The 24648-nt window shown below is 51.4% G+C and overlaps 2 protein-coding genes across 5 annotated transcripts in view; one reads left to right on the top strand and one right to left on the bottom strand.

Annotated features, from left to right (window-relative positions):
• The first annotated feature begins 303 nt into the window (after positions 1–303).
• Positions 304–4087, top strand: CYP17A1 (cytochrome P450 family 17 subfamily A member 1). 2 transcript variants are annotated; one of them, XM_071812110.1, is made up of 8 exons: positions 304–810; positions 1318–1456; positions 1992–2221; positions 2450–2536; positions 2645–2854; positions 3119–3288; positions 3371–3555; positions 3702–4087. In XM_071812110.1, the coding sequence occupies exons 1-8, from the start codon at positions 493–495 to the stop codon at positions 3968–3970; spliced, it is 1608 nt and encodes a 535-aa protein (XP_071668211.1). In that variant the 5' UTR covers positions 304–492; the 3' UTR covers positions 3971–4087. The 2 variants fall into 2 exon arrangements, with proteins under 2 accessions (XP_071668211.1, XP_065699574.1); XM_065843502.2 differs by having other exon boundaries at positions 459–810; positions 3371–3474.
• Positions 4088–10216: 6129 nt separating this feature from the next.
• WBP1L (WW domain binding protein 1 like) overlaps positions 10217–24648 on the bottom strand; it is a 59469-nt gene continuing 45037 nt past the window's right edge. For all 3 annotated transcript variants that reach the window (XM_065843898.2, XM_065843899.2, XM_071812109.1), the window contains 2 exons: positions 13980–14141; positions 10217–12569 (listed from right to left, as the gene is read on the bottom strand). In XM_065843898.2, coding sequence (XP_065699970.1) covers positions 11827–12569; positions 13980–14141 — 905 coding nt within the window. In that variant the 3' untranslated portion in view covers positions 10217–11826. The remainder of the gene's footprint in view (positions 12570–13979; positions 14142–24648) is intronic.

The following is a 24648-nucleotide window of genomic DNA, read 5'->3' as shown; positions in this document are numbered from 1 at the left end:
GCTGACCAGGGCTAGCTAACCAGGGCTAACCAGAGCTTCTCAGCAACTCCCCAGTGATGCCCAGTGCTGCTCATCACCGCCCATCACCTCCCGGGCATGTCGAGGGGCTCCCAGGCTGGGGACGGACGCCAGTGTCCCCACAGCTGCACTCATGGCACCTAGGGGAGACCCTGAGGGACACTCGGTCATCCCCGCACCCCTTACCTGCTGCGGCACCCCGGGGACAAAGCGCCGAGGACAGACCCGGCCCTGGGTGTCCCCTGGCCCGCAGCCCGCTGAACACAGATCCCGCACGGCCCCCCGGCACGGCCATGGCCCCGCTGCCCTCGCCTCACGCCGGGTGCCCAGCTGCGGAGCTGGCTGCTGTCCCAGAGCTCGGTTCCCCCCTCCTCGTCCCCCGATAAGGAGCTGAGCCCTCCTCGCGGTCAAGGCGATGTCTCCGCAGCCGGTATAAAGCGCCCTGGCTGCCGCAGCCCCGCCGCCGGCCCCGCCATGCTGCTGCTGGCCGCCCTGCTGCTGGCCCTGGCCGGGCTCTGTGCCTGGGGGCTGGCCCGCCAGCGAGCCGCTCTGGGGACGGGGACAGGTTTGGGGCGCCCGCGGAGCCTGCCGGCCCTGCCTCTGGTGGGGAGCTTGCTGCAGCTGGCCGGGCACCCCCAGCTCCACCTGCGGCTCTGGCACCTACAGGGACGCTATGGCAGCCTCTACGCCCTCTGGATGGGTTCCCACTACGTGGTGGTGGTGAACAGCTACCGGCACGCCAAGGAGGTGCTGCTGAAGAAGGGAAAGGCTTTCGCTGGACGGCCCCGCACTGTGAGTCGGCAGCAGGTTTTGGAGGGTCCCCTTGCGCTGCGGTGTGGGGTGAGGCAGGGGATGCTTCCAAGAAAGGCACCAGCACCCAGCAGGGTCTGTCTCCTCTCCCCATCCTGCCTGCAGCAAAATGATGGGGGGCAGCCCCTCTCTGCTCTGCTCCCTGGGCAAAATCTGGTGCATCCTCCACCCCAAGGCTGCCCATTCCTCACTAGGGCTGGCTGCATCTTGGGGCATGGGGGCATGCGTTCAGGTACCACCAGGCTCCCTGCACCCCTTAAGTGTCCTGGGTATCCAGCCCCTAACCCTGGTATCTGTCCCCAAACCTCTCCCTCAGTCTTTGGCAGAGGGAAAGCAGAGCTCATGGCCCAAACTTTGCCTGCCAGCACCAGTCACCAGCTGCCACCAGATCATCCTTGGGATGCGATCCCCAGCATTGTCCCTCACTGACACATGGTCCCTGTGGGGCTGCCCTGCAGTGGGGTGACCCCAGGGCTGCCTGTCCCACAGGTGACCACAGACCTGCTGTCCCGGGGAGGCAAGGACATCGCCTTCGCCAGCTACGGCCCTCTCTGGAAGTTTCAGCGCAAGCTGGTGCATGCTGCCCTCTCCATGTTCGGGGAGGGCTCACTCGCCCTGGAGAGGATCAGTAAGTGGTCCCTGTCAACCCTCAAGCTCTCTCCTAGCTGCCTCCCTCCCATGGTTGATCCAGCTGCTTTCCCTGTGCCCTGATCCCCTGGGAACCACAGGGTGGCTCAGTGGCTCAGTCCAATCCACTCAGCATTCCCCCAGTTTGCCTACTGGGGGCTCGATCCTGCTCTCTCCACCCCCAGTACTTTACTAACACTCTTCCTGTACATTTTCTGTCCTGAGCTTTGGCTCCCCTAGCTCACAGCTGGGGAAACTGAGGCACAGAGCCAGCTCCTGGCCCTTCAGACTCCCTGCTCCAGCCAGGAGGAGTGTCCAGCCCCACACAGAGACTTTGCTTCATGTCTTCGTCCTCTCTGCTCCTCCACAGCACCTAGCGTTGTCCCTTCTGACCATCCCAGCCCCTCGGGGCTCAGCCCCAGTTGGGGGGTGGTCTCTGCAGGCTGTATATCCTGAATGAATGGGGATCCCTCCTTGCTTCCCCCTCCACCCTCTTGGCTTCACCATCACCCCCTCACTTGCCTCTCCCACCCCAGTCTGCCGGGAAGCTGCATCCCTGTGTGAGACGCTCAGCGCTGCGCAGGATATGGCGCTGGACATGGCCCCCGAGCTCACACGGGCTGTCACCAACGTGGTCTGCTCCCTCTGCTTCAACTCCTCATATCGGCGTGGGGACCCTGAGTTCGAAGCCATGCTGGAGTACAGCCAGGGCATTGTGGACACCGTGGCCAAGGAGAGCTTGGTGGACATCTTCCCCTGGCTCCAGGTGAGCAGAGACGTGGGCGCTGCCTGTTCCTGTCACCTCAGAAAAGAGGAAGGAACTGGGATGTGTCCTGCAGGAGGGACATACCTGAGCCTCCTAGGGTTAGGAGGGTCCCTGCCACAGTGTCCTGCAAGAGCCAATACCTTGGTAGGCACGGAGCGACTGCCTGAGGGCCCATGGATGCTGGGCTGAGCTGGAGCCCTTTTCTGTAATAGGGCTTTTCTCCCCCAGATCTTCCCCAACAAGGACCTGGCCCTGCTGAAGAGATGCCTCAAGGTCCGGGACCAGCTGCTCCAGCAGAAGTTCATTGAGCACAAGGTGACAGCAGGGCCAGGACAGGGAGATGCTCAGGAGCATCTGGGTGCTGGAGCTGGGGTGGGGGGAACTGTGCCCAGGACAAGGTGACTCATGCATGTCACCTGGCAGGAAGCCTTCTGTGGGGACGCCGTGAGGGACCTCATGGATGCCCTCCTGCAAGTGAGGCTCAGTGCTGAGAACAGCAGCCCCCCAACACCAGGGCTGGAGCTGACAGACGATCACCTGCTCATGACAGTGGGAGACATCTTTGGGGCTGGCGTGGAGACCACCACGACTGTGCTCAAATGGGCTGTGCTCTACCTGCTCCACTACCCTGAGGTAGGGTCTGGACCCCATGGTGGGGGCCCCTGAGCTCCCTCCGACACCAGGAACGTCTTGAGAGGCTTTGGGGAAGGGAGGTGACAAAAAAGATGTCAGGGTTTGGGAATATGTGTGATTAGGTTGTGGGCATTTTACTTCTGCCCTGTACAACCTGCCAGGAAATGCTGGTGATGCTGGATGTACTCCACTGCTATGGGGAGGCCCCATGCACAGGACACCCCTCTCCCCAGGCTCCTGTCCCAGCCTTTGCTCCACTCCCAGGTCCAGAGTAAGATCCAGGAGGAGATGGACCAGAAAATTGGCTTGGAGCGTCACCCCCACCTCAGTGACCGCCCACTGCTGCCCTACCTGGAGGCCACCATCAGTGAAGTGCTGCGCATCCGTCCCGTGTCCCCCCTGCTCATCCCACACGTGTCCCTTGCTGACACCAGGTGAGACCCCCCAGGGTGCAGCCAGGATGCAGGCAGAGACCATGGGATGGAGCAACTGTCTCACTGTGTGTTTGTCTTGCAGCATCGGGGAATACTCCATCCCCAAGGGTGCCAGGGTCGTCATCAACCTCTGGTCTGTGCACCACGATGAGAAGGAGTGGGACAAGCCTGAGGAGTTCAACCCTGGTGGGCTGGGTGCTCCCCATCCTCCCCAGGGGGCAGGGGATTGTGGGGTGGGCACAGCAGCAGCAGCTGAGCCAGGAGGAGGTTGGTGGTGGGAGGTCGGATCCTGCTCCTCCCTGGCTGTGGTATTGACCCTTTTGCAGCTGATGGGAGGGACACACATGATTAACTCAGGCAGGTCTCAGGCAGAAGGGACTGATCACTGCCAATGGTGCCCCTTCCCCTTGCAGGTCGCTTCCTGGATGAGCGGGGCCAGCACATCCACTCACCCTCACCCAGTTACCTGCCCTTTGGGGCCGGGATCCGCGTCTGCCTGGGTGAAGTCCTGGCTAAGATGGAGCTCTTCCTCTTCTTGGCTTGGGTGCTGCAGAGGTTCACGCTCGAGTGCCCCCAGGACCAGCCACTCCCCTCGCTGGAGGGCAAGTTTGGCATCGTGCTGCAGGTGCAGAAGTTTCGGGTGAAGGCCAGGCTGCGGGACGCCTGGCAAGCGGCCTCGTGATGGGGATGAGCCCTGGATCCCAGGCAGCAGTTAGGTGGGATGGGACGCGACCACAGAAGCAATGACCTGCCTGCTGCATGCATGTGGGGTTGTCCAGATAAAGCTGTTCCCAACACAGCATGGCCCTGGCTATTTTTTGGGAAGGTGATGGAGAGCAGGGGGAGGTGGGAGGGTGCTTGAGGTATATGGTGCCCCCACAACTTCATGTGAGCACTGAGCTGAGCTGGGAGGCCATGGCCCCTCTATGGGATGCTAACACAAACAGCCCCATTGCCCCCCAGGGATGTGGTCCACCCCAGCCAGGTAAGGGGGAAAAGTGATCAGTGGGGGTTAGGGATGCCCAGGCTGTGTCCAGCAGCTCTAACCCTGGGCAGAGTGACCCTGGCTGGTCTCGCTGGGATTAGGGAGAGTGAACACAACATGGGCTGGGAGCTGAGCCTCCCACGGAGCAGGAGGAGCTCCCCCAGCCCTGCCTTCCCCTGGCCCATCGTGAAACACTGTGCCCCTACCACTGGGACCGCTGCCCGCTCCTTGCAGGGAAAAAGAAGGAAACAGCTTGGAGCGTTTATGCCCACACACATACATGTGCACACACATGACAGGTGCACACACGCAGCCCCTTCCAGAGGGGACATGAACACTGTGTAGTGCCACAGGGCTGTCTGGCCCTGTCCAGGGTGTGAGCTGCCATGGGGGAGCACAGGCAGCCCCAGCCCCAGCCCCAGCTGGAAGCACAAGTTCCCACTGCTCAGGGACACCGACAGCACTCAGAGGTGCCCGGACCCTGTGGGCTGAGCTCAGCTGCAGTCCCCCAGGCCTGATGCGTGACCCCATGGAGCCAGGGGCTGCTGACATTCATCAGTCCAGCAATGTCACATCTCCCACCTGCATTGTGTCCCCAGCACCAACTGTCACTGCCCAGCTGGGTTATGGCCGTTACCTCAGGCAGCATAACCTTCCTGTAACACGAGGGGCCGTGTTTGCTTTTGCCAAAAACCACCATGCATGCAATTAGGTTTCTGGTTCTCTATTACCTGACCTCTTAATATTTAACTAAATAGCAACACAGCTGTGGCTCAGGGCACCTGGAGGGAACGCAGCCGGGATGGAGGGGAAAGCCCCGCACCACCCCGGCACGGTGTGACACCCCAGTCCTGCACACCCCCACGTTATCCCCTTTCTCTACTTCCCCCTGCCTTCTCTCTTGCTAGCAGGTGTGAAGACCAAACTTTCTACTCTGTGTCTCAGAGCGTATGTTTTCTTTTGACCTGCCAGCAACCCTGCTTTCTCCTGTCCTCCTCACAGCTCAGCATCTGGTAACAAATGGGTCCTGTCAGCCCACATCATAGGGACAGTGAAGGAGACCTGTTTGCAGCCCAGTACAGCACTGGGAGGACCTTCTCTCCTCCCAGTTTGCATTTGTGAGGGGTCAGGGTGATCAGGAGGAGCTGGAGAACAGCGGTGCCCACACCTGCCCTAGGGACAATCCTTGGGGTGATTTGTGCAGCTGACCCACCAGAAGCAGGGCAGAGGGGAGCACAGCAGGACCCCAGCCCCGCTGCTGCTGCATGGAGTCTCTGCTGGCTTGTAAGAGCTGAACCCCACACACCTTCCCCTTCCCCGGCCCGTTTCCATCACAACAGGGCTGCCGCTGGGGTTCTGATCCTTCCACTTCTGCCAGCGCAGGCTGAAGCTGTCTGGGTGAAGGGGAACGGAGCTCAAAACAGGTTTGGGGAAAACTTGGCTAAACATGATGCTCTGGATGTCCCTGGGACCTGGCACCTCCATGCCAGCCTGGTCCTATCCTTGCCCCAGATCCTGTATGTGTTGGTGGGGAAGATGCTCTCCAGTTTCCTGCAGTCACCAGTAACCGCACCATCCTGACGTTTCCAGGAGCATCAGCCTGGGACCTCCAGCACCTCTGTAGCCCTTTGCTAAGGCACTGCATTTGCTCTGGGTAAGGGAAGGGGTTTTCTCCCTGCACCTTGCACACACGGTGCCATTGCCAAGGCACTCACAGCAAGGTGTGTGCGCTCGCAGCAAGTGCTCTAAGCCAGGGTGTACCTCGGGGCAGAAATGGAGATTTTTGGGACCAGGGATGCTTCTAAACCGCAGAACGCCTCCAGCTGCAGACACTTGCACAAAGCTCATGCTCCAGCTGGGTTTCCCCGTTCACCAGGGCTGGCACGTTCTGTCTCCGAGCCTGGAGACCAGCCACGTGCCGCAAACCCCATCACGCCGAGTCCAGGGGGGCACCTTGCCCCCTGCCCCAGCCCACCTCCTCCCAACCAGCCGACCAGGAGAAGATGCCGCCGTGGGGAGCTCAGTACCCAGCACCAGCTGCCTGGTGGCTCGTGAGCTGGTAAACTGCCACCAGCATAGCTGCTCCCCGCGCTGGGAGCTGCTCAATCATTTGACTGATATTCCTGTCCTGACAGCTGCCCCGGGGCTGTGCTGCTGTGCCCAAACTCCCAGCCTCACCAGACAGTATCACCTGGGCTGTGGGGCACTGAATCCAGCCCGTGGTGGCCCCCTCCCGCCCCTGTGAGCCCCCTGCAGAGACTGGGATCCCCCGAGACCCAAAACACATGAATTCACCACCTTGGACAAGCCCCTTGGCTTTGTTCAGACCTGGCAATGGGCAAGCCAGCAACCCAAAACTTGGGAGGATGAGGTGGCTATGCCTAGAGGAGAGCCGAGGGGACCTTGACATCTGCCACCAGGTTTTGGCTGCCCAAGCGTGGGCAGGCACTGGGAATGCCAAGGTTTTTGCTGCTGAAATAATCTTGCTGCTGTAATGGTTCGGTACATTTTGGGTCCCCACCCTCCCCCTGCGGCTGCTGGGGGTCTTTGGGGGAAGCAGAGCAGGAGGGAGAAGGACCAGGGGGCTGGGAGGGCAGCTTTGGAACCAGCAGCTCTGCCTCCCTGTGGCAGAGGGGGTCTGCAAGAGAGAAACCGGTGACAGGAGACAAGATGAAGCTTTTCCATTCACAGCTCTTCTCACGTTGTACCCCAGGTAGCCCATGAAGCAGAGGTGCAGCTCACCAAGGCGGGACCCACAGGCACTGGGCAGGGTGAGTTTGAGCCTTTCCACCACACAATTGCATTTTGGGGGGCACGGCCACCTCTGCAGTACTTGACTGACCCAGCTGCACTATGGGGCTCAGCTGCGGAGCACCAGACAGGCCTGGGTTGTGCTGGGGGAACCACGACCAGCACAGGAGGAGTGGGCAACGCTCAAAATACCTGCGGGCTCTGCAGCAGGCAGGGCGCCAGGCGAGCTGAGTAAGCACAAACCTCGGGACACAGATGTTCTCCAGTCAAAAACAAATTGAGAAAGAACCCAGCAGCCTGTGACCAGCCCCGGCACAGAGACTGCAGCGCTTGCACCACCACCACCATGGCCCCCGGTGCAGGCACCGGTCCCATCTGATAAGAAGAGATCCATGCTGCAAGGGAGGGGAAGGGGCTGGAACCAGCTCTGACGAAGAAAGGCGACTCATCCTGTTCTTCCCAGGCCGTCCGGGATGCCGTGGGGCTCGCCTCCAGCTGAGGGGCTGCCAGACTGCCCCCTCCCTGCCAGACCCAGCCCGGGCTTTTGCTATATAAACTAAAGGAAAATAAAAAAAGGCGTGGGGAGGGGGCATGAGGGGGAAATACGGGGAAAAAAACCTCCCTGGGATGTGTTGCACTGGAAGGGTGGGCAAGGGTCGGGAGGCTGGGCGCTTCGGAGGGGCCAGGGGAGTTTGTTCACTGCAGTGGGACAGTGTCCCAGCTCTGCTGGGAAGGGGTCACCCCAGGACGTGCCCGGCTGGGGCGTGTGGGAGAGACAAGGCCATGGGGCTGTGGGAGCTGGCCCGCATGGGGCAGGAAGCGAGCGCGTCCCGGGCTCTCGCTGCTGACGCACGTCCCAGAGCAGCGAGGGGCACCAGGGAGCCCAAAGCTCCCAGTGCCGGGCGGCACGGCCTCGCGCTTTCTGCTGACTTTGCTTCTGTCCTGGAAGCTTGCTCAGGTTTCCTGCCCCAGGAAGTTTCCAGTGACTATGCGTAACGCAGCAGCTTAACTGCACCTCAGCTTTCCTTAGCCCTGAGTCCGGCAGGTAGGAGCTCCGGGAGCAGGCTGCCAGCAAGCACCAAAACACACCATTCCCTCCCCACCTCCATCTTCAGCCAACACCCATCCCCTGGCTGGTATAAACATGGGACCATACACTGCAAGAAAATTGCATGGTGTTCCCAGACGGGGATTTTGCATCATCAGAGCCAAAGAGTCCCTCGGGAACACTGAGGCAATGCTGCAGTACCCACTGGTCCCAGGAACCCCAGTTATGCCAGGGCATGCAGCACTCGGCCCCAGGTGACACACACCAACCCCGCACTGGGTCCTTGTCCTCGGAGCCAACTTCAGTGTCCAAAAACAGGCCCTGTAAGCAGCACAGCACTAGCCCAGACTCCAGCAAACACAGACTTCAAGTATTACCAGCACCAACACTTAAAACTCTTTGTAAAGAACACCGAGCAGTGGATTGACACCAGTTTGCTCTCAGTTGTGCTGCACTGCAGGCAGCTCAGTTTTGAAACAACATACTCACAACTCCCATAAAACACTTGCCCTTTATAGCTGGAAATAAGTGTCTTTTGGTGCTTCAGGGTTACAGATGCACACCTGCCCACATCCTCACATCTCCAGCATTTTATGCCCACAGCTCTGTTTTGGCCATGTTGGCTTTCTACAAAAGGATACAAGGGGGATCAAACACCTTTCTAAAGCTCCACATCTGCACCTTTGGGAGCCCTCTGCCTGCCTCTGCTTTTCTTCTGAAGAGGTGCCAGCCAGGATGTCTCCCAAGAAGCCACGAAGATGCTGAAGGGAGTGGAGCATCTCCCTTATGAGGAAAGGCTGAGGGAGCTGGGTCTCTTTAGCTTGGAGGAAATTGAGGAGTGACCCCATTCATGTTTATAAATATGTGAAGGGTGAGTGTCACAAGGATGGAGCCAGGGTCTTCTCAGTGACAACCAATGACAGGACAAGGGCAATGGGTATAAACTGGAGCACAGGAGGTTCCACTTAAATATGAAAAGAAACTTCTTATCAGTGAAGGTGACAGACACTGGAACAGGCTGGCCAGGGGGGTTGTGGGGTCTCCTACTCTGGAGGCATTCAAGACCTGCCTGGACACCTTCCTGTGTAACCTCATCTGGGTGTTCCTGCGTCAGCAGGGGGATTGGACTGGATGATATTTCGAGGTCCCTTCCAATCCCTGACACCCTGTGATTCTGTGAAGCTCAGCTGCGGGTGTCCCGCCCCACACCACTCCTCCTCCCCACACTGGCTGCTCCTGGTCCAAAAGCCTGAAGAGCCACACTGATAGTTCTGCTCCTCCTCAGGCACATGTGAGCTTAAGAGACCTCGTTTGTGCCCTGTTTATTTACTGATGGTTCTTAAGAGCCTGAGACACCTCCAGGAGTCATAAAACAGGCACACCACTGCTTCTTCCTCACTTTTTAAGATTAGAAATGTCAGCTTGGCTTACTGGAACTCACCTCTATGTCCAGAGAAGAAGCGGGTGGTTCCCCTGCCCTAAGTGGGGTGGCAAGAAAGCAAACAGGTTTTTGTCTTATGCCAACAGAAACGTTGGCAGAGGGACCCCCACTGGCACAGGGCCATCCCCAGGATTTACAGCAGTAAAACCCCACTCTGTTAGGACCAGTGTGCTTTTTTAGCTTCCTCTGTGGCATGAGGAACAAAGCCAGGTGCCAATACACAGAGAATTCCTAGGGTTGGCACTGGGGAACTTTAATTCTCTTCTCAAAAGATACCCGTGGTTGGTGGACACAGCTAGAAGTGGCAAGTCCCGGGGGTGCACGGCGAGCCAGCCCGGCCCTGAGGCACGCACAGGGTCCCCGTCACCTCTCACACTCCAGGCAGCCAAGAGCCAGGTCTCCTGAATCCAAATCAGAGTTCTTCACTCTTGAGAGCACCCTAAGACACAAACTGAAGAGCCATCCTCATCAGCTGTTCTGATGGAAGAGAAAGGCTATGATGAGCAAAGGAGCGAGATTCTCCTAAACCTTGTGAGGTAAAAGGGCTCTCCTCACATGTGTGGGTAAAATACTGCAATAAGCTCTGCCACTGGCACCCAGCACACTGCTACAAACCGCCAGTTAAAAAAAAACAACCAACCAACCGAACATAAACTAAAGACTTGCTCTTAACTCACAAAATGATACACATACACGGGGCAAGTTATCAGAAAAGGCATTATATTTTGGTTTCCACCTTATTTAAAACTGATTTTGGTTTTCAAACAATCAAATCTGAATATGTCTGAGTTCAGCTTTCAATTTTTTTTTCCCTATAACAGTAATGATCTGGATGACCATAATTATAAAAGGGATGGGGAGAAAACCCGAGAACAAGATACATAGTCCAAACTGTGCTCTCTTCCATAGGAGCACTCCAGGGAATGTTAGTTTCAGCTCTTTTTCTTTTTTTTTTTTTTCCTTCCCTTCGGGTTGTTTCTAACAACATCTCTACCGTTTATTAAAGCAAAGCTACAGTAAATTTTCTTGCAGTCATACAGCAGGTTTTCATATTACCAGTAGGACTCGCATGCATGGATTGCAGTCACACACACACGCTCACAGACATCGTACAGTAGCCAGTTGCCACCATTAAAAAAAAAAAAAAAAGAAAAAAGAAAACAGACATTCATTTCTTTTAAGTGGTCAACATTAGAATCGCACCAAACTTTCGGATTAAAAAAAAAAATACTGCACAGGTCTTCCACATCTATATGGTAAGTCATCCCTTTGCAATGGACGGAGCTCTCGTCTCCATTTGTTCAACATGCATTGCTGAAGCTTGAAGGCACGCTGGCCAAAGAGAGCCCTGTTCTTTTTTGTCATCCCAACTCAAGTGTGCTGCTCTCGGGGTGCAAACTAAGGAAAAAATAAAGCCAAGCCCTTTTGCAGCACACCGGGAAAAGGTCATTCGCAGACCACAGTACTTGGAAGGCAGCCCAGCTGCCTGGATTCTACTTCTAACTGTGCTCTTGGAGGCATTGAAAGAATACACTTGTCTTTAAAAATGACATGTAAAGGCAAATTTCTGCAAACCTTTTCTTTCCAAACTGCTTACAGTAGACTAACACTCCTTCTAGAAGAAACTGGTCCTTCAGTCACCAGCTTCAAGTGGGAAATTTCCTACCTGCTGTCTTAAACACTGAAGCACCAGAGGTTACAGGGCTGATGTGTTCAGGCATTCATCAGCTTCGGGAAAACTTAACACACACAAAACAAAACAAAAAAAAAAAGGAAGAAAGGAAGATAAAGAAAGAAGAAATCCCCAATACCTCAAGGGCACTATATCAAACCAGAACTCTTGGGCTACTGACTGCCGGCACTGTCAGAAGCTGCTTGCTTCTGGGAAGACACCTGGAGGGTGAAGCCTTACAGTGATTTCGCATCCTCCCAGGGTGAGATTTGCTGAGCTTTACTGATTGCGAGATAAAGCAGTGTTCTGGAAAACTAAAACCAACAAACTCTTAATAACCATCACCAAAATCATCATCGAGAAAGTTCCATTTGTTAGAAGGTCTCATTGAGAAACATCAGTCCCTGCCCCACAGAGCAGGACGGACATGATTAACAAAACCCAGAGTGACCCGTCCCCCACGAGCCGGGCCTTCAGGGACTAGTCCCTGAATTATATTGGAGGGGGAGAAAGAAAAATAAACTAAAATAAGAAGGTTGTATCACCTTTTCCTCCTGTTAAAGTTTTAATCCTCTTATTTTACTCGTATTTCTTTGTTGTGTGTGGGTTTTTTCCCCGATTCTCCCTTCCATTCTGCCACCTTAGCTGTGGGAGTTATTGGTACGAGAGTTTGGAGAGTCCTGCTCATTTATTGTGTTCAAGAGTACACACACCGGTTGCCGGGGCAGGTGGTGGTGGCTGTGTTCACGGTGCTGCTCTTCCGTGGCATTAAAAAGCCCTTCCTCCTCGTCCCCGTGGGCGCGGCCACTGCAGCTGTCGCAGAAGTCCAGGGGCCCATCCAGAGCATCATCGATGAGCCCATCGAACTCCTTGAGGTCGTCGTCATGATGGCCCCGGTTGCATACGCAGACTTCAATGCCCGAGTCACCAGTGAAACGACGCTGCCTGCCCGGCGTCTTGTCCTTCACGTCGGGAATGGCGCTGCTCTGCTCTAAGCTCTCAGAGCTGTAACCTTTCAGCAGTTCCTCCTTGCACTCTGTATCCTTATTGGGGCCAGCCCTCTCCACTAGCTCGGCTCCCGTGCTGGTACCTCCAGGCTCAACACTTTGCATTTTGGCAACCGCTCGCTCGACCAGCGTGGTGGTGGGGGAGGGCTGGAGGTCCCCAAGGCCAGGGGATGCGGTGCTGTCACCACTGCTGTTATTGCCGCTGGGTGCTGCCGAGCTGTTCTGCGCTGGCTGCAGGTTCCTTGGTGTGTCCGGGACTGTGCTACTGCTGCCTGCCGGGACGCACTGCTGATGTAAGGCACTGTATGGTGGCGGGGGGGTCGGCGGTCGGTTCACCACTTCCTCATAGGGAGGTAGTAAATAATTTGGCAAAAACCCTAGAAGTGAGAGGCAAGGAGAAGTTTTACCATGAACAGCTTATTTCAGGAGACGAGGCACTAATACAAGTCAGTATGACATTTGTCATCTACTGGCATCTTACCGCTGAACAGCTCAATGGGCCTTACACGGAGAAGCAACAGTTGCCGCGCAGGAGGCACAACTACAGGAGGAGGTGGACACAGCTGGGAACAACAGCTGCATCTCCTGGCTCTCAAGTCTACACTTATGGCCACCAGGAGAACCTCCCACCACCCCCGTGTACTCTGTACCCCAATACAGCCCCATAAACCACACCAATGGATGGCCTGTGTTGGCTGGAGGGAACAACCTGGGAGATAGCTCACCAGCCCTCTTCAACACTGGCTTCTTAGCTGAGTTTCTACTTTCAAGAGTAAAGATTTCATCTCACAAAGATTTGTGCAAATATGAAGAGACATGAGCAGTTCCAAGGCCCTTAGGAAGCTGGCTTTTGGTTGTTGTTTTAGTTCTGGATTCAGTTTTTCTGGTGCAGTCAGAATAAATGGGCAGCAGCAGCAAGCAAGCTTGGTTTATTATACTTACAGTCCCTCAAATCTATGAAAGATTTTGTTTATTTTTTTAAGAGGCAATAAAATAGCCTATATAGACAGAATGGACTTGAATACGGGAAACATTTAAAGGCACTATAGTTTTCCATGTGCAATTGTGTATCCCTAGTGCTGGGGAGGAAAGCGCTGCTGGGGATTATTTCTGAGGTGGCTGCAAGAGTTAAACAAGAAAAGGAAGTTCATACATGCAATTCAACAGTCTGTTATGGGAAACTCAGTTGTGGTACCTCCAGTCAAAAGGCCCAGACTCGCTGTTCCCTCCTGTGCAGCAGGGCACAAAGGAGTGAACAAAGCGACTGTACTTTCCCTGAGCCATGGGCTTCGTGCAAACTCCTGGAGCTGCTCACCAACAGCATCATCTGCAATCTGCAGCACAGGCTGGGAGCCAGCACAGTCCCTGCTGGGGCACCACTCCCACTCAGCCTGTTTGACCAAATTTTGTGAAGCCACTTCCCACATCTCAGTCCCACTGGCAGCAAGTGCAGGCTGGGAAGGAGGAGCATTCACAAAGTCCTGAATGAGATATTTTAAGAACCTTCTCAGAAAAAGACCCAGGGAATCGCTGCACTCACATAGCCAAATCAAGGGTGGGTGTGAAGGTTCTGTAACTGCTGTGGTTCAACTCCAGACTCAAGGGAACTCAAATGCATCCAGCAGCTGGAATATGTCACCTCCTCTCTACAAGCCAAGCTTAGGCAGCAAAGCTGCTCCTTGCCTCTTGCAGAGTCCAACCACTGCTCCCTGCTTCCCCCCAGCATGGGAAACTCACTGCTGCCCTGCTCCCCACGACCCCCAGGAAAAACGGTGTGAAGTACATACGCAAATAAAAGGGCAAGGCTGAATAGTTATGGGCTTCCCGGTAAGCGATCAGGTTGATCTCGTGTTGCCGTTGCTGGGCCTGGAGACGATGCTTGGTGCGTCGGTGATGGCAAACACAACAGCAGCTGAGGATGATGATGATGGTCCACACCAGCCAAAACCCTGCGGGGGGAGAGAACAAGTGTCAGCCACAGCGCGAGAGCCACATCCAACCCCAGCAAACCCCACAAAGGTGATGGAGGAGATCATCAGAAAGCCTGGATCTGAACCCTGCACTGCTCTAAAGGCAAAATACACGGTGTGTCAGGAGGCTTCGACACGGACGCGCCTGCGTGCAATACTGCTGCTCTGAGGGCCTTGATCGCACCAGGTAACACTGAACACTCTTTGGTACAATGTCGAGTATGTTCGATAGGCAAAACTCTGGAGAAGAATGAAACATGGAGACACAGCTAAGGTTCCCCCCACGTACCCATCCCACCCCTTGGATATTATTTCTTCCAGCTGAAAATATGAGCAGAGCTGTGAATAGCATTGAACTTGCCTCCCACAGCCCCTCGGGTTTGAAAATAACAATCAAGACACAAAAGACACTCTGCAGATTGACCACAGAAGAAGAGAAAAACCCCAAACACTCTGTTTTGCTTTTGTTTGCACTGCTCTTTAATTTCCAGCCCAAATCCTTCATTGTTATGCTTAACAAAAACATACTCTTTTTAGATAAATGTCTCAAAATATTTTTAAAACTTATTTTTGTGTTCAATGTCTTAAATTATCCAAAATGCAATTAAACTAGCCCCCCACTCTGAATCCTCACGAAACCTAACTTCTGCTCTGTTTGTGGCCACTGCTGGTTTCTGTGCACTGTTGTACCACACATCCACCGCTCTTTACAAAGGAACTCTAAAAGAGCACTTCCTGAATTTTCTCCACTCCCTCCAACATGTGGAATAGGCCCTTCTTTCTGTAGATCACCCTTCATGCTTGCATGCACTAGAAAAATGTTTCTGAGACACATTTCAGAGAGCTGCAACATTCACCGCAGATGACGCTTTTGTCTCCTGCAACTGCCACCCTCAGCCCTACCGGCCTCAGAGGTGTCTGTCATCTCCATCTTTTTCAAGCTGTTTTTGCAGCTAAGGATACCAGGAGAGCTCCCCCTTTAGAAACATGTAGGCCTGGCAATCACTCCTCAGCAGACATCACAACACTGTTTTTCTTTCAGTAAGACCTCTGCCACTATTCATTTTTCCCAAAGAGACAAAACGAAGACTCCTGCAGCCCATTTTCAGCATGGCCATTCTGCCCTGGGAGATCAAACTGCCTTTTTTTTTTTCCTCTAGTCCCACCTTTACAATACCTTGATGTTTTCAGCATCCCCTGCTGAGTTAGTGATGTTTTCTCTGCTAAGAGCTGGGTGGGGAAAGGTGAACAGTTTAGGAATCTGAGGAATGAGAAGAGTATTGCTATGGCTCAGGACAAAGTGCATCAACCCGTATCAGCCACCCCAGAGCCCTGCACTGGGCTGTTTGCAGGTGAACTGGATACGCTGTTTCATGCCTCGGAGCATTTTGAGCAGGGACTTTCACCTCCCTGTGTCGTAACCCAAATTCACCATGTATTTGGGCACAGCAAACTGAAATCTCTCTCTTGCCTTGCACAACCTGTTTCCCTAATGGACCAGATTCTGCCTTATACCCAAACTTATCAAAACCTGCTATCAAATGAAGGTGTTACACCATGTTTTTGCTGGGCTGGAAATCAAGGTTCCTAGGCAGTTTTTCTAGCCAGCCTGCTCCGCTGTACCATGAAGGGCAGAGAGAAGACTCTGATCTTCACTCCAGAGAAGCAAGGGAGGAAGCGCTCAAGCTGCTCTCTGCACTTCCTTCAAACAAAGCTGAGAAAGTGTTGACTGACCTCTAAACACCCTCCTCCTTCTCAAAGGTCCTTTTCTCAAAGTCCCTTAAGGGACTGGTCTAGTCCACTCTTCCCTCCAGAGCCAGGTACTTGCAACCACTGTCTCACAGTTCGAAGACTCACACCAATAGACTTTATTTCTTACTAAGAGGAGGTTCCTTGGCTGTTGCTTGCAGAGGAAGCAAGAACATACTCATCAAAAGCAAGAACATGCTCATCAAAAGCATTGGCACAGCACACCACCCTGCACTGAAGCAGGCCTGCAGTTCAACTTCCAAGTACTCCTCATTTTTGAAGAGCAGTCTATGATCATGTTTTCAAAAACAATGGAAAGTTACACCCAGCTATCCAGGGATTTTAGCCACAGTCATGAAAACAGATGCTTTTTAACACATTTGATCATGTCCTTTTCCATGGACTCTAGATGCAATGGTAGCAGGCAGCACTTAGTTGAGATGTCCTGGAGAACTGCCACTGTTAAGCAATCTCAGCTGTAGTAGCCAAATTTTTCTGCAGGGAATAACTGCTCCCACCCAAGCCTGCATCCAGAAGACTAAAAAAATCTAGTTCTTCAGAAAACTTCTCTACCCATTCCAAAGAAATCCCACAGTGCTCTGCAGACAAACCGATGCACAAGCTCAGAGTAGGGGTCAAAGTAAGCTCAGCCATCCCTGGGAAGACGTGCGACAACTCTGTAAACAGGCAGTAACAACATACAACAGTTTAGGACAATAAATTAATGCTGGATCCTACTGAAATCACAGGTGGCTTTTTAAGTAAACAGGCCATAATTTGCTGGATTGCAATCTGGCCATGGTGCCAGGAACAACACCTCCATTCCTGTGCAAAGGGTCTATCCACACTTGCAACCACAAGTGGATGCGATCTGTTGTTTTTCATGGGAATTTCCAGAAAAAGAACCCACTAATGCCACATTATTGCCTGGTTTCATTAACTGCTGACACTTCCCCAGCGCTTCTAGGAATTACTCAACCCCTGACTCAGCACAAGCCTAAGGATCGCAGGAGGTCAGCAGTGCATGCCCACCACAGCCATTTGCTGGCCTGGCTCTGAAGAGTCCTCTTTAATGGTTTTGTCCCCACCTTGTCACACAACAGCACATCTGCACCGCTGGGCTGAAAGCCCCCCCAGTACATAGGAAGCAACAGGATGGGACATCCATAGGTACTGAGGCACACAAAGGGCTCCTCAGCTGTCACTTGAGCAGGGGTACCAGCGCCGAGCGATGGAGAGGGCGCAGCTCTGCTTGCAAGCCCAGCACAGTGCTGGGAGCCCAGGGCCCCCATGAAAGGTTCTACAACACGCCCCAGCCAGAAGTTTGGGCACAGCTGCAATTCTGGCTGCAGAACAGAAAAACTGTAAAAGCCTAGCAAAGATATAGTATGGTCATTTATCTGGAATAAAGCTAGGCATACGAGGCCAAGTGCAATTGTAAATATTATGTCTAAAAGTATGGAGCTAACAGTGAAGATGTCCAGGGCTGAGCTCTGCATTTGCACACCTGGTGATGCTCGGCTACAAACCAGCAGCAGGGAGGCAAGCCCAGCACAGCACTGGCCCATGCACACAGCCCCTCATGTGGCAGGAGGGGAAGGAGAAGAATTTCAAATTCACCCAAAGACAACACTACACGAGTGGGGAAACACGGAGGATGAGCACAGTAATGGTACACGCTGACACCTCATTCATGGCAAAAGCAGGTACTGGCTCTGCCTTGTGCTGAAAATATGTGAAATGTGCAAAGGCAACAGAAGCTGGGCATTAAAAGGTTTCTAAAAGTCAAGTAAAACTGGGTTTCTAGTTGCCTTCACAGCATGTGCCTCCTTCACAAATGGGCCTGAGCTATTTTCAGCTGCACTGTACTGAGCTGTCACTGCAGCCACTGGAAAAGGAGAAAAGTTTGGGAGACACTGGGCATCCTGAGCCAAGTTTGCTATTTAATGTCTGATTTGAGAGAAAGTATTTCCCACTGCCAACCTGGCAGTGACCACCGGGAACAAAAGCTCGTGGTAATCTGAGGGCAACATGACAGGCAGAGAGCAAACAGGGTCTTCGGAAAAAACCAACTGCTGATGGACAGCATCAACAGAAGCGACGCACCGGTTTGAAGCTAAACATGCACCAGGGGACTGTCAGACCTAAAGGCAATTTCAGGCTCACTCTTGGTTTATGGAAGAGTCAGAAGTTTAAACACTCTCCAATTCAAAAAAGGCCAAGGACTGAGAAAGACTGCCATATTTTCTGTCAAATTCACTGGTGATGTCAATGGGTAGATAATGATGCAACCAAACAGTGAATCACACACAGCCAAGGAGCTGGGTTTTGCCAAGAGATTTCCCTGCCAGAACATCGAAGCCATTCACGAAAATAAGAAAGAGAAGTACCAACCTCTTACCCAGCAAAGACAGGCTCAGATCCGTATGCTCTACACGAGTGCCAAGCTCAGAGAGTCAGAATGGGAGCTGCAGAAAGACCTGGGAACAGAATTATCTCCCATGAAAATCATCTCGCAAGCAGAGGAGATACCTAAGGATGAGAAAGCTGCGACATATACAGCTTCCTTGGGGAAGGGAGCCCCTCACGTGGGCACACACTGGACATGTTTTCTGTCAGCCATGAAAGAACATGCCAGGCTTAGAGCTTCAAGAAAAACCTTCCTGGGACACCAACCACAGTTCTGCCCAAACTTAAAAATAAAATAATTCAAGAATAAAAAACCCAGAGCATTCCTTCCTTATGAAAAGAAGGGGTGAGCAGTGTTCAGTTGGATGCTCTACTGTGTTTGCTGCCTGGGATGTTGCCATCAGCATTCCCGTTGAGGGAAGCTCCTTTTATCCTGTGCAAAATGGAAAACATTTTCTGGAGCATTCCAAGGGCAGGAACAGAGAAATCTGCCCTCAAGTTCACGGTAAACTTGGGCAAATGCCATCGTACTGTTGGCAAGAAGTCCCCTAAAAGCAAGCCAAAACATACTGCAAAGTGGTTTTGTGTCTGCCTGACAAGCATCTGGGTAATAGCTCTGGCTCCATGAGAGCCGGTTCTGAACAGAAGGAGAAGTGGGACAATTTCATTGACTAAAAAGTGATGTCCCAAATGGTGGCCTCACAGTCAGCCATGGGGAAAAAAAACTGTCTTTCACAGGGCCAACTCTATCATAAAAACAGGAGAGAGATTTAATTGGTACCACAACCTGGATGCACTTGGGTTTAATAGCGCCCTTGGCACAGAGACCATGTGGTCTCCTGCCACTCCAGACACAAGCCTGTACGTATCAAGGCAGCTGCTGCTCAAGAATGTCAGATGAAAGGATCAAGGCCACAAGCCCGTCAACATTAAGAAGGCAAAAAAGCGGCTGCTAAATGACGTGGTCCTCTCCTGCCTGTCTCTTCCATACCTCCTGCTGCCTCCTCCACGTCTTCTCGTGCCAGCACAAAGTTGTGTGCAACTGTGCTTTGAACCGGTTTGAGGGAACCAGAGCAGGTTGAAACTCCTCTGCCAAACAACGCAGCAGCAAGAGAACAACTGTGACTTTCAGTGACAGTTTTATGTCAGTTTAAATCAGTGGAACTGCAGCCCCAGCCTGACCACACTGCGGGAAAAAGTTACTGAATATTTGTGGAGTACAATGGCAAAAGGAAAAAGCTGAAGACAATATCTCCAACTCCCGCTTGCTTGCTCCCGAACTGGTAACTCAGACAAAGGAGATGGACATTAACCAGAGCTGGTTTCTAATTTTCAGAATAGTGTCCAGCATACACGGTATACCTGCTGCCACGAGATGAGATGGAAAAGGACAGGTTTCAGAAAAATCCTTTGCTTGTCTTGCAATGAGAGTCAACCTGAAGCAATGAATCTGCAGACTCTGTTTTTACGCCTCTCTCCTGGGGAAGGAGCCTTTGAAAAGCAATTGCTCCTGTGCTTCAGAAGACACATTTGTAAGTCCAGTCAAATCCAGCTGACTTAATCCTCCCAAGACACCTATATTGGTAAAACGTATGTTGAACTTTGGTCTAACAGAGATGAGAGGGGAACATCCTGCTGAGACCATGTTCAGAACACCTGGGAACATGATCTGGAGAACACTGCACCAACAGATCTGGCTATTTGGTGAGTAGCTGGGTTGGAGGCACGGGAGGCAGGGGCTCAAGCACCACCAGCAAGCTCTCTCATCTCTCCTTGCTGTTTACCGCGGAGCAGACGGAAGCAGGACACACCGGGCAAAAGTCAGATCTGCACAGTTGGACTGTGCAAAACAGCTTGCCTTCTTTGGGTTTGTGAATTCTACTGAGCCACACCAAAACAAGCTTCACATGACTTTGCTGCCTGGATTAGGCTACAAAAAGTACAAGGAAATCAGGAAATAACCCCTTCAGTGACCCCATTTATCATAAGTTTCTGCATTGCTGTGACATGTTTTGTTTGCCCTATACTTTCAGCTAGGCTGTGTCATGGCAGCGTTATCGCTGAAGCACCAGCTGAGGAGTAACAGCAGCCAAACGTCAAGCTTGATACCCCTAGCAAAGAGAAAGCAAGTACAGCCATGTAGGAGGCTGGGTAAGAAGCAAGGAACAGGGCAAGTCCTGCTCTGAAAAAGGATGTGGTTATACTGAAGGATAAGATAACACTGGATGAGGAAGAAAACATGGGACTGATGTACTGTTTGACTGAGGGTTTTGGAGACTGCAGCAAAATCTTGTAAATGAATTCCTATTATAAAGTTGACCTGGAACATGTACATAGTACAGCAGTTGCTTTAGTTTTAGCAACTAACCGAGTCCTTGCCAAAATTTTCTGGCAGCATGCTTTCTGGAGAAAAGAGCTGTCTAGAGATTCCAAGGGGAAGTATGCAGAAATGAGCAAAATGTTCAAAATCAGCAAAAACATCAACTGTGCTGCCTGCAAACAGAACATTTTTTCCTGTACAACCCTTCCACTAGGGCCCAAACAGTCAAGATCTTATTTTTTTTCTTTCAGAAACAGAGAGGATCATTAAAGCAGCCAAAATGAACAAAAATAGGCACATCCAACATCTGAACACTCCCTCACAGCCAGTGCTGGTCTGTTGTACAGCACCTGAACAACCCAAGACCAGCTAAGCCCTTTATCTTTGAAATCCTACAACAGATCTTCTGCACCCATGGACCAGCTGCCTGCTTCCGTGCTCTACGATTCCTGAAGCACAGTGGACTATGTTTTCAACCACACCATGCAAAATACTTCCCACAGTTTTGCTTCCTGTGTTCAGAGCCTCTGGAATCATCTAATTTCACACCGGTCCTCAACAGGCAAGGATAAACACAAGGATGGATGGCAGGAGATCTGGATTTGGTTTTCAGTCCACATTATACAGTTAAACTTGGGAAAATCCAGAATTCTGACCATTAACTCTTAACCCACAAAATGCAGGAACTGCACTTCTCAATTACCTTCTCTCCTGTATTTTGAAAAGTGGTATTTTGGAACATTTGAGCAATATGACACCTGTGAGGCCTGGACAAGAGCCAACATTGGAAAACTCCAGCAAATCTCAATCACATCATAACAGACCTGAATAAAAAAAAACCTGATAGTAAGCAAAATCCAACAGCTGCTGCCATTGTCCCAAGACACAATCTCACCCTTGGGGACCACGAGCTCTCTGGGGAACCCAAAGAAAACACTCCGTGAAAATGCTGAACCAGCTCAACCACCACCCAAACACACACCTTTCCCTACCTGAGGAAATGCAACAGTAAAGCTCCTTCTTCCCTTTCAGTGATTTTAGTCCAACAAAATTAAAAGACATTCTGCACTTTGTTCCCTCCCCCATGTCACCAAGCTTGAGCTAAGAACTAATTAGACCTTTATACAGCTATTAGACCTATATATAAAAACCTGAATATAGTTTTATTATTTGGCAACACGGTAACTTGTTTTTTTTTTTAATGAGAGATGGGTGGGGAATGTGAACCGGGCTGTTATCTAATTTTAAACACACGCTGTCCACCTGCTTGGCATATCATGCTCTCCATTCCTACATTCTACCCCCTAAAAAAATACCTTGATTTTGCATCCTATTCCATTACTCTCAAGCTTATAATTACTACAACCTTAATTGCTGTCCAGAAATGTTGAGATCAGTCATTTTCAATGTCAAACTTCCCTCAAATTCTTAAATGGGGAAAAAGATCCTTTCTACGGGAAAAACTCCAAATGACCACAAGACAGGATCATATTTCAGAAGGCATGTCCAGCAAAGACAGACCGGTCCATTTTAAATGCCACCCTCCTCCACCGCTTCTCCCCATAAAGCTGTGGTGGTAAATAAATCCAGGGTTTAATTCAACATGACTAGCAAGAAGGTCTGTTTTCAGGCACATAAAAGCACTGGTGGTCTGAGAAGGTCAAGAGGAGCAGAAACTTCTCAAAAGCTACTTGAGTCCATGTACACAATGGTTAAAATCAAAACACAGAACAACTATGAAGCCATACTTAAAAGGTGCTGCTAAGTTAACTGTTCATTAACCAAAAGTTATTATTAACTTTTAAAAACTATTCCCACGAGCATGTAAAGCTGTTGCTCTCTACACCATCAATTCACTGCTCATGTTAAGACTATTTACATACGCTATCACTGCTGTTCACTTTGAAGGTCTTTAGAGTGCCCCGCCACACGTGCCCACCAAAGATACTCAACAGTCCCTGGAGTGGCAGATAAGTTCTGCAGCTGTGGTCGCAAGCTCTAGAATATGAGTTTTCATTTAAATGACATGGTCCCCCTGTGCCTCCTTCCAACCCCCATCCCAGAAACTTCTTAACATTCATAATGGCAAAGCAAGCTTTGAAAACATTAACCAATTTTAAATCAACGTTGGATGTTCGCCTGAATTTGCAGAGAGCCTAGAAGAACAGATCTCATGTTTACATTACCCCTCTCATCTCAGCATGGCATACGATGCCCTCCGCAATGCAGAAGGAACATTAATCTCAACACAGAGAAACCACCCAGCAGCACGGGCAACCAGTATGTTTATTCCACGATCTTGGCACGACCAGTGGTGTGAACTGTGGAGTTGTCCTCTGCGGGGACAGGAGTTGGACTCTATGATCCTTGTGGGTCCCTTCCAACTCAGGACATTCTATTATTCTATGACCTGTGTGCTTGCTCTAGAAAGAAGACTGAAATATTCTGCTTCCTTCTAACAAAATCTGGTTTTATCTTCCAAGAACTTTTATGGTGCAGTCAGGCACTGCCAAGAATAAAAATTTGTGCCATACTGAGAGCACAGTTAAAGTAAAACCATTCTGTTAAAATGGCAGGGGGCTGTTGCTCAGACTGTATTGTTTGTATGTAGTTCAAAGTGAGCCTCTTGGTCCACGATGTCCATGCAAGAAACACGGTGACCGTACAACAAGCTGCAGTGTGCAGCTGTACTCCGTGCTGTTGCTCAATTTAGACCCTGCTTGCCACAGAGTCTGTAAGGCCTTGCACAAATGCCTCTTCCTCTGCATTCCCACCCACACAAATCCAAAACTGGGTCTGACCTTCCCCGCTCTGCTTTGTCCACATATCCCCACATAGTCCAAACAAATTCCAGCCATCTGTCCTGCCTGTGTTGCTGACTGCTACGATCTGAACAAGGGAGCCCAAGGCAGTCACACTTTCATGCCTGTTTCTCATCCTGTCAGAGTCCCTGGAGCTGCCCAGATAGTCCTGAACCATTTCTTGAACTGTTTGGAGACTTCTGAAAATAAAGCTGCTGTAAAAGGTCTGTAGTAGACTTAAATCCTTTCATTAGTACTGACACAGCCAGCCACTACAGTCTGATGCACACTGTGCCTTGAAGGAGTCTATTAGAGTCCTGCTTAATTTACAACCACGTCTTCAATGCTTCACTGGTTAATTTAAAAAGTAAAAGCGTGTTTCTAGACTAAAGGATGAAGTGTCAGCTATTCCTGTCCCTGGACTCAGGTTAAGTGACACTCTGTATGTATAATACATTTCCACACACACGCTACTTTGAGAAAGTGAAACTGTGGGCACAGCAGAGGGATTAAGTAGATGGCACAGTTGCATAAAAACTACAAGATACCATCAGGTGTGGTAAGAAAATATCTTCAGTCTCTAATGTAGGGTACAATGTTCAGAGTTCCACATTTCCAAATTCTGGGAGCACAGATGCCTTCTCAGCCTAGGCTCCTGGCAGAACACCACCACATCAACATCAGTGTGCAACCCTTTGTGCTTCTCCTCAAGAAAGGAAGACACCATCAGAATGCCACAACTCTAAAAGCCTGCCCATAAAATTCAGCAGTTCTTACTTTCCTATCCTTTCAACATCCCATTTTTCCATTTCTCTTTACCAGAGTTTTGTCAACCTGCTCTGACCTGCCTGCTGCCATCTAAAGGGACTTCAGCAAGTAGATTCACTCAACCGCTCGTGACATGGGTAGTTTTAAACCCCAGATTTTGGGAAAGAGGGGATACAAGGGGTTGCAATGAGCAATGAACCTCACACCCCACAGTATTCAGACACTGTCAGTCCACAGGATTTGCCCAAGACCCTCTTTACTCCAAACACAGTGTGTCCTGAAGAGAACAAAATAAACATCCTGGCCACTCTCCTGGAAAGGACAGCTTTAGAAAGATAAATCAGATTCAAACTGTCATTCTTGCAAAGAACTAAAACAATAAGATGAAAGATACTGAATTAGTTCTCTGAGCGCATAAAATGCTAGTGTTATGTGTACT

Source organism: Patagioenas fasciata, chromosome 8, assembly GCF_037038585.1.
Source record: "Patagioenas fasciata isolate bPatFas1 chromosome 8, bPatFas1.hap1, whole genome shotgun sequence".
NCBI classification, from domain to species: Eukaryota; Metazoa; Chordata; class Aves; order Columbiformes; family Columbidae; genus Patagioenas; species Patagioenas fasciata.
This window is presented reverse-complemented; position numbering and strand designations above follow the sequence as displayed.

Bases quoted from the DNA above. Each gene is read 5' to 3' on its own strand.
- CYP17A1 (XM_071812110.1), top strand. From the start codon at position 493: ATGCTGCTGCTGGCCGCCCTGCTGCTGGCCCTGGCCGGGCTCTGTGCC. The intron at 811-1,317 runs GTGAGTCGGCAG...CCTGTCCCACAG, and splicing joins TCGCTGGACGGCCCCGCACT to GTGACCACAGACCTGCTGTC. The intron at 3,289-3,370 runs GTGAGACCCCCC...TTTGTCTTGCAG, and splicing joins GTGTCCCTTGCTGACACCAG to CATCGGGGAATACTCCATCC.